This window comes from Protobothrops mucrosquamatus, unplaced genomic scaffold (assembly GCF_001527695.2).
Source record: "Protobothrops mucrosquamatus isolate PMUCROS unplaced genomic scaffold, P.Mucros_1.0 scaffold3364, whole genome shotgun sequence".
NCBI classification, from domain to species: domain Eukaryota; kingdom Metazoa; phylum Chordata; class Lepidosauria; order Squamata; family Viperidae; genus Protobothrops; species Protobothrops mucrosquamatus.
Genome location: NW_015389349.1, coordinates 53266 through 62361, shown reverse-complemented (window position 1 = coordinate 62361; position 9096 = coordinate 53266). Strand labels below are relative to the sequence as shown.

The following is a 9096-nucleotide window of genomic DNA, read 5'->3' as shown; positions in this document are numbered from 1 at the left end:
AAACCAAATGTACAGGTATAGTATAGGGGGTACCTTGCTCAATAGTAGTAACTGTGAGAGGGACCTCGGAGTCCTAGTGGAGAATCATTTAAATATGAGCCAGCAGTGTGCTGCAGCTGCCAAAAAAGCCAACACAGTGCTAGGCTGAATTAACAGAGGGATAGAATCAAGATCACATGAAGTATTAATACCACTTTACAATGCCTTGGTAAGGCCACACTTGGGATACTGCATCCAGTTTTGGTCACCACGATGTAAAAAAGATGTTGAGACTCTAGAAAGAGTGCAGAGAAGAGCAACAAGGATGATTAGGGGACTGGAGGCTAAAACATATAAGGAACGGTTGCTGGAATTGGGGATGTCTAGTTTAACAAAGAGAAGGATGAGGGGGGACATGATAGCAGTGTTCCAATATCTCAGGGGCTGCCACAAAGAAGAGGGAGTCAAGCTATTTTCCAAAGCGCCTGAGGGCAGGACAAGAAGCAACGGATGGAAACTAATCAAGGAGAGAAGCAACCTGGAACTAAGGAGAAACTTCCTGACAGTTAGAAAAATTAACCAGTGGAACAACCTGCCTCCAGAAGCGGTGAATGCGCCAACACTGGAAGTTTTTAAGAAGAAACTGGACAGCCATTTGTCCGAAATGGTATAGGGTTTCCTGCCTGAGCAGGAGGTTGGACTAGATGACCTCCAAGGTCCCTTCCAACTTTATCATCATTATTATATTATTATTATTATTATTATTATTATTATTGTGACATTCAGTACACATTTGCTCATCCCTGGGTCCAGCATATTTGTCTCTAGAGGAGGGTAGTGCAAAGAACTGAAGTATTCATGGAGACTGTCTAGTATCGGGGAAATCAGGAAAATCAGGCAGTTCAATGAGTATAAAGATTTATTGCAAGCTTAAACTCTCTACAAGAATCTCAGCCACTAACAGTCAAGGGAAATGAGCGGGAGATAAGAAAGTCATTCAAGGTGGGCTGGACATAGATCTCTTGTGGGCACACAGGGACTTCTGACTGATGACATGTTTGACCCCTCCTTCAGGCTCAGCTTAGTTATCTCCAGAGAGACCAATTATTCTGTACAGGCCAACTGATTTACATGATTAGCTCTCCCTTCACTATTTGTGTCCTCAGTTTCACTAGAGCTATGCAAATATAATACTCTGATTAAGCCAAGAGATCAATAATTACTGGCGGGATAACACTTCCTTTCTACAATTAAGCTGCTGGTCTTACATCTAGTTGAGCAGAGAATCTCAGTTTGAGAAAAACAAGAACCCTTCAAAAGCCCTTTGTTGACCCTTCATTTGAGCAGCAAGATGACCTAAAACCAGTGGTGGGATTCAACCGGTTTGCCCCAGTTCGGTAGAACTGGTAGTTAAATTTTGCTGCATTCGGAGAACCAGCTGGCTTCCAGAAGTCCAGTCTAGGTCTCAGAGGCCTCGAGGAGGCCTCCCAGGCCTAAAATGGTGCACCGGAAGTGCGTGGATGCCACTTCCAGAAGTTTGTTCTAGGGCTTGGAGGCCTGGAGGGGGCCTCCCAGGCCTAGAATGGCCCACCGGAAGTGCGTGGATGCCACTTCTGGAAATCCGTTCTAGACCTCAGAGGGCCAGGCCTGCATCGAATAAGAGAACCAGTTGTTCAGGTATTTGAATTCCATTACTGCCTAAAACTAGGTGCAGACATTCTCATCTACATTTAAAGGTAAAAGTTCTCATCTACATTTAAAGGTAAAAGTTTCCCCTGTCTAGTTGTGTCCGACTCTAGGGGCGGGACTTATCTCTGTTTCTTAGCCAAGGGAGCTAGTGTCATCCAAATAATTTCTGTGGTCAAGTGGCCAGCATGACTATAAGCCAAAGGACATGGAACACTGTTACCTTCCTGCCAAAAGTGGTACCTATTTATGTACTTGCATGCTTTCGACCTGCTAGGTTGAAAGGCACTGACACAGGTAACAGGAGCTCACCTCGTCGTACATGCTCGGATCTCAAACCCAGACTGTCAGCTTTCCAGCTGATAAAGCTCAGTGTCTTTAACCACTGAGCCATCGCGCCCCTTTCACCTGTTACCTTTTGTCCTCATCTCTTCCCATTTACATTTCTGATGACTGGGTTTTGGTAAAGCAATGGCAGATGTACCAAAAAAGAAAAGAAAAGATATCTTTATATCTTCAGAGTCGTGAAGAGTCGTGAACGTGTCCTGAACCATTCTTTTTTGTCAATCACCACAATAGCAAAATGTTTTCAGTGATTTACTAGTTTTTTCCCCCCCGAAATTACTTTTTTTTAAAGGAAAATAAATCTGGAAACCTTGACACATCAATCGTTTAGCAACTGTTTTGTTCAGCCTAGCGACTACCCCAGCCTTCTCCTTCCTTCTCAATTTTTCTCACTCTCTTTATTAGTCTTGACTACTTCTATTCCCTTGCTACTAGCAACAATTTTGCCCGAGAGGATTGTCAACATCTCAAAGGTGTCCCCCATCACATACTAGATTGTATGGTCACTGCCTGGCTTTGAACTAGTGAGTGAGATGGAGGCCGTCCAAAAATTTAATAAATAAATAAATAGCTTCTATTTGAAAAAATGTGACCTCTGTCACTGAGCTATCAGAATATATGTGTTTTAGGATGGAAATAGACCTCTATAGCTACCATACGTTGGCTTATTTTATGGTCTAAGACGATAAGGTTGTGAGAATTGGTCTGGCTGAGACAGGAGACAGGAGAAATAGCCAGTATGTCAAACACAGAAGTTAACAAACTACACCTTGAGTTCCATATCTTAAATAAGATTAAAGTTTTCATGGATGTGCTAGACTTAAAAGAAAAAAAAATATGTTGGTCTTTATGACTGAGTTCAGGTCAATTGTAAATATAGCAGCTGAATTGGCATAAGATGCCACATTTAGTGCTAAGTCTGGTTAACATTCTTTTTGTGTCTTAATAGGCTGTGCAAAAGTCTGCCCCATTTGGTTAATCTATGGTTCATTGTATGATTCCATGCACTAAATAAATAGGTTCATTCGGCAGCTAGATTGAGTTGCGTGAACACAGCCATAAAGAATAGCTGCCATAATCAAGCCATCTAAATATTATATGCAATCTTTATCTTCACTGCTTACTTAAACATAGAATTGTTCTTTTCTAAAAGGAAAAAAAAGGCTACCTTAAATTTAGCTCAACTCACAGCGACAATGCAGACAAATCTGTGTTATTTTCTTTGCAACATTATGGATGTGGTTTCACATTGCCTTCTTCTGGAATATATATTTATTTTCCAGCTCCTGGATTTTCTGATGGTTTATCACTAAGATATTAATCAGCCCTCACTTTGTTTAGTCTTTTGTCCAGTTCCACAATTAACTAGGTCCCACCCTCTACTGCAGGGCTGTCAAACTCGCAATGTCACGTGATGTGTTGCGATGTAACGTGATTTTTTTTCCATTGCCGGCAATAGGGTGGGCGCAGTTTCGCCATGACGTATGCGGCCTGCGGGCTGGCAGTTTGATACCCCTGCTCTACTGTGACTGTCTTTTCTACAATAGCTCTTTTCAGAGAAGGCATAAGAGAAGCCTTCGTCTCTGAGGACACAATTTTTAGTATCATCCAAGATTTGTTCCTGCCGTTCAGATAACAGAGGCTACATCTTCTTCATTCTTTAAATTCTCAGATAAAATTTGTCAACCTACAATGTTGGTGGACACTCTGCAGTATTTTATTAGTTTGCTTGAATCTGTGTACCTTCAAACTTTGCCTAGTTTAATGAAAAAAAAGGACGAGGGGTGACAGGATAGCAGCGCTCCAATATCTAAGGGGCTGCCACAAAGAAGAGGGAGTCAAGCTATTTTCCAAAGCGCCTGAAGGCAGAAACAATGGATAAAAATTTATCAAGGAGAGGACCAATCTAGAACTAAAGACAATTTTTCTGACAGTGAGAATAATTAATCAGTGGAACGACTTGTCTCCAGAAGTTCTTGGTGCTCCAACACTGGAGGTTTTTAAGAAGAGATTGGTCAACCATTTGTCTGAAATGGTATAGGGTTTCCTGCCTGAGTGGAGGAGAACTAAAAGACCTCCAAGGACTCTTCCAGCTCTGTTGTTCTGTTCTTTCTTGGCCCCTTACTCCTAAAATTCAGGACATGATCATGTAGTCATATGTCTGTACCACGTTATACAACAATGTTGTACAACTAGATTTTATTGAGTTCTCATCTTACCAGAGCTCCGTGGTTGTTTCCAACTGCGTGTGTTAACCCACAAAATGAAATGGCAAACCTATTCAACAAATCAACATTAGCTTGACTAAGACGGCTTAGTTAGTGCTAGAAGGGTTTTCCAGTGAAGGAAGCAAGAAAAGAAAAGAAAAATACTGATCCCATCACAGATACAAAAAAGGCAGATCTGGAATCTGATTCTCAGCATTTGAAGACCAATTATTCAAGGTAGATGACCAAAGAGAGAAAGGACAAAGAAACTTAATGTGGAGATGTTTCCATCTTCTCAAAAGCACCAAGAGTTGGCCCTTTGAATGCTTAATAACTGAAGCACTTGATTCTTTCCCCCAAATAAATAGGGTAGGAGTATGTGCATGCTGTGTCACCATTAGCCTATGCCATATTTTTTTCTCCTGGTAATATAGCACTCCACTGATTCAGAAACGGTTGTCGTTTTCTGCAAAGAGTCCGGTTCTCCCCTAAGGCTCCTGGTCCTATTTAAAATAGTTGAGTCCTGCCACGAGAAAGAATTTTTCCAGGAACAGTTCAGAATCCAGCACGGCTATATGTGCAGCTCGCCCAATCAGCGTATTAGCGGTGTTTGGCAAGGCATGAAATACATTGTGACGGATTAAAGTGCAGTCCTTAGCTCCCACGACCGGCTGGAGAAGGTTATTGATCATCTCAGCATAAACGGGACCTTGGAAAATTGAAAAAACAAAACAAATATCATCATCATTTGTTGGACAATATCTTAGAATATAGACTCATAGGATTGAAAGGGACCTAGGAGGTCTTCTAGTCCACCTTCCTGCTCATGGTAGAAGACCTTACACCAGGGATCTTCATACTTGGCCCTTTGATGACTTGTGGACTTCAACTCCCAGAATTCCTCAGCTAACATGCCTGGCTGAGGAATTCTGGGAGTTGAAGTCCACAAGTCATAACAAAGCCAAGTTTGAAGACCCCTGCCTTACACCATCCTGGTCAAATGATTGTCGTCTATTTTTGAAAACTTCCAAAAGGTAGCTTTGATTTGGTTCTGAAGTTCCAATTGCCGGGCTCCCCCTATGGACACCTGACCACATTTGGAGTCCTTGGCAACCAGTCCATAATTATGCCCGTTTGCATCATCCTACGGTCACATGACTGCAATCTAAAACTTTTTTTTTTTTTTTTTGGCCAAAAAATGGCATGCACTTCCAGTTTCCAGCAAAAACGCCCCATAGCGGACAATGGATTCCCTTAATGACTGTGATGTTCACTTAATGACTGAAACTGTAATTTTATGACTGCACTGGTCACTTAATGACTGCTGCAAAAAATGTTCTAAAATCAGTTTGGTCACCTACGTTACAAACATCACCACGTATTCTCGTAATTTTCAGTCTTAATTACAGTTATAAGTCAAGGACTAGGTATTTGCCAATAGACCAGTTAAGATAAAAGCATGATCATGATCATCATGATCAATGATAACCATCATCATTCTAGCCGTTGTCTATCCACTGCAGAATGAAGGCCTCTTCTGCACGTTTCCAACCAAGACTCTCTTGAGCTTTCCTTGGCCAGTTGGGCCCGCCATCCTTGCTGATGTTGTCGCTCCATCTTGTTTTCGGGAGATAAAATAGTCTTAGAAATTTGAAATGAATGCAGTGGATAACTCGACTTAGAGGGACTCTCACCTGTATGTCTGTCTTTCAAGGCGGATTTACACATTTCTATTCTTGCAGAATGAAATGGGACATAGCGGTCCTGGGGAGAGGCAACAAGGACTACATTTTTGAAATACTGAAGACCTGCAAAAGAAAGAGAGAAAAAAACAGAAAGACAGAGAGAGACAGAGAGAGAGAGAGAGAGACAGAGAGAGAGAGAGACAGAGACAGAGGGAGAGACAGAGACAGAGAGACAGAGACAGAGACAGAGAGAAAGAAAGAGAGAGAGAGAGAGACAGAGAGAGAGACAGAGAGACAGAGACAGAGAGACAGAGACAGAGAGAGAGACAGAGAGAGAGACAGAGAGACAGAGAGAGAGACAGAGAGACAGAGAGAGAGACAGAGAGAGAAAGTTTGATTCATGGCAGACCTCTTCAGATTAGAAAATTGAGGAATTAAACTGTACCTTGAAAGACATGAATAAAATTGGGGTTAAATACTCCCCATTGCATTCTGTCATAAGGGGTCAGGCATGGCACCCTCTCACCTGTTCAGAAAAACCCACCTGTTTTTTGGCTAAGCTGGTAAAGGAAACACTTCCGCAGATCGGCATTGTCCCTGAAAGTCAGCTGCAAAAGGGAGTCAGATTTCTTCAGCTTTTGCATCAACCACAAACCTGGGGGGGGGGACAAAAGAGAGTTGATCTGCAAGAACAGCCATCAGATGAATTAGTGTGGAGAGATTCGGTTTTTCTAAACATTTCTTTTACGGATCACGTTTATGAAGAGGGGGATTTTGTTATCTGCATTTCATAAGGGGTTGAGCCTCTGCTTCCTACCCACTCAGTAATCTTTCACTAATTATTTGCATTTTGATATCCTTTACTGATTGATAGCCCAGGGGGTGTTAGCTCCCATTCCATGGACCTACATATTTACCCATTTCACCTGCCAAGAACCCATCCATCCTAATGAGGGATGCATATGCTGAAATTCTTGTCTTTCTTCTCAATCGATCTTTGCTCTTTGAAAAATCATGCTTGGAAAAGAACTACATTCAATTAAGAGAGATGCCCGAGAATTTGACATCTTATTGTCTATGACATATATTATCATATATTATTGCCTTTACCCTATCCACACCCATTGGTTCTTTCAGACCTTACCCATGGATGATTTCAGGAACTCTTACCTGTACTAACCAAAGTACTGTTGTTATACAGCGTTCCCAGGTGAGGTCCAGAGAGGGACAGGAAGGTGTGTAGCTTATTGAGGTAATAACGAAATCTGGGCCGGGTCAATACTGATCGGATGATCACATTACCGAGTGAGTGACCAATGAAGCTACAGAAATGCAAACAATACAACTTGTACATTTTTTTTGGCATGGCTTAAACATTTTCTATCTATCTATCTATCTATCTATCTATCTATCTATCTATCTATCTATCTATCTATCTATCTATCTATCTATCTATCTATCTATCTATCTATCTACTATCTCTCATTCTCTATCTATCTATCTATCTATCTATCTATCTATCTATCTATCTATCTATCTATCTATCTATCTATACTCTATCACTATCTATCTATCTATCTATCTATCTCTGTCTGTCTGTCTGTCTGTCTATCTATCTACTCTCTCTCTCTCTCTATCTATCTATCTATCTATCTATCTATCACTATCTATCTATCTATCTATCTATCTATCTATCTATCACTATCTATCTATCTATCTATCTATCGATCTGTCTATCGATCTATCAATCTATCTCTACACACACACACACATATTGATGATGTACCATCAAGTTAGTATCAAACTCTTAGTGACCACATGAATAGATTTTTCTCCATAACAATCTGTCCCTAATGTGGTCCTTCATGTTCTTCAATGGCACACCCATCACCACTATGACTGAGTTCATCCCTCTTCAAGCTGCCCTTCTTCTTCCACCTGTCCCAGCATTACAGCCTTCTGCAGCAGCAGGCTACAAAGGGGAAGACCACGATTTCCACCATGGCCTTAAGCATGAAGACCTTTGAGGGATTTTAGGCTGGTGACTCTTCCTCAGCCATAAAAATAAGGCAGTGGCAAACCACTTTAAAAATGTTGCCAAGAAAACTTCAGTAACCAGGAATCAAGGCTGACCTGATGTGTTTATGGAGCTTCTCAACCATTCAGTTCATGGTTGACTCAAAGGTGCCTTTTTCCAAAAGGCAATTGGACTTTCTTTCTTTCTTTTTTATTTGAAAATGTTTTGCTTCTCATCCAAAAGCTTATTTAGTCCTTCAGTGAAACATTTTCAAAGAAAAACAAAAAACAAAAAAGTCCAGTTGCCTTTTGGAAAAAGCGCCTTTGGGATAAGGCTGACTTGAGGCCAAAACTCAAACAAAATCATCACCCTTCAGTACTTATATGGAATAAATACATAATCTTGGTAACTACAATAGGAATGTCCCAAGTTATGCTAAGTTTGTTAAGACATCTTCAGATTCTTAAGGGGCCTTTTCCTGTATTTCTCTCCGCCTGAACTAATTTTCCATTCACGAGACGAAGGGTGAAACAACTTTCCTTCTTGCTTTTTAATTCTTTTCCCAGTCTCTCACATCAGGAAAGGATTCCTACAGTATGTGGCCCCCATAGCCCATTCCCTTCTTCTTGCCCTTTTACCTGATACGTGATATCGACAAGTTGTATAGCTGAATATGTTGAATTATTTCATCCAGCAAGCGATCCGTCATGGTATCAAAGTCTGCAAAGGTATCTGTCTGTGAAAAGAAAATGGGGTTGGGGGGAGAATTTCCCAAAGTTGGGGGGTCTCTCCAGATCCTTTGCTTCACCTGAACTGATAATTAATAACTTCCTTTGAAGCTGAATCTCTCCAGTTTTCCTTGATATTTTGAAACGAAAGAATCCACTGAATCACGAAAGACACAGACCAAATTTGCAGATCTCTATTTTTAGAAGCCAGAGGGCAGCACATAGAGGACAATTTTTTCCCCAACTTAACCTATCCTGCTTTCCTGTTGCTATCTTCTATATATCTATTGCTTCTACCCTTTATATTTCAAGGAAATATATACTTAATTTTGTTGTGAGTTACACAATGACAATAAAGATATTCTATTCTGAAGATGTATTGCTTTTTGTATCCTTCATGGCCATTAGCCTGCCCAATGCACGTTCATTAAGGAGAGGATGGTATAGTT

At 41.0% G+C, this 9096-nt stretch overlaps 1 protein-coding gene across 1 annotated transcript in view; it reads right to left on the bottom strand.

Moving 5' to 3' along the window:
- Positions 1-4720: 4720 nt before the first annotated feature.
- The window catches only part of FAM135B (family with sequence similarity 135 member B), a 54983-nt gene continuing 50607 nt past the window's right edge, over positions 4721-9096 (bottom strand). The window contains exons 12-16 of the mRNA XM_015826896.1: positions 8558-8655; positions 7073-7224; positions 6447-6557; positions 5912-6025; positions 4721-4926 (exon numbers count right to left, since the gene is read on the bottom strand). Of these exons, the coding sequence (XP_015682382.1) occupies positions 4721-4926; positions 5912-6025; positions 6447-6557; positions 7073-7224; positions 8558-8655 (681 nt within the window). The remainder of the gene's footprint in view (positions 4927-5911; positions 6026-6446; positions 6558-7072; positions 7225-8557; positions 8656-9096) is intronic.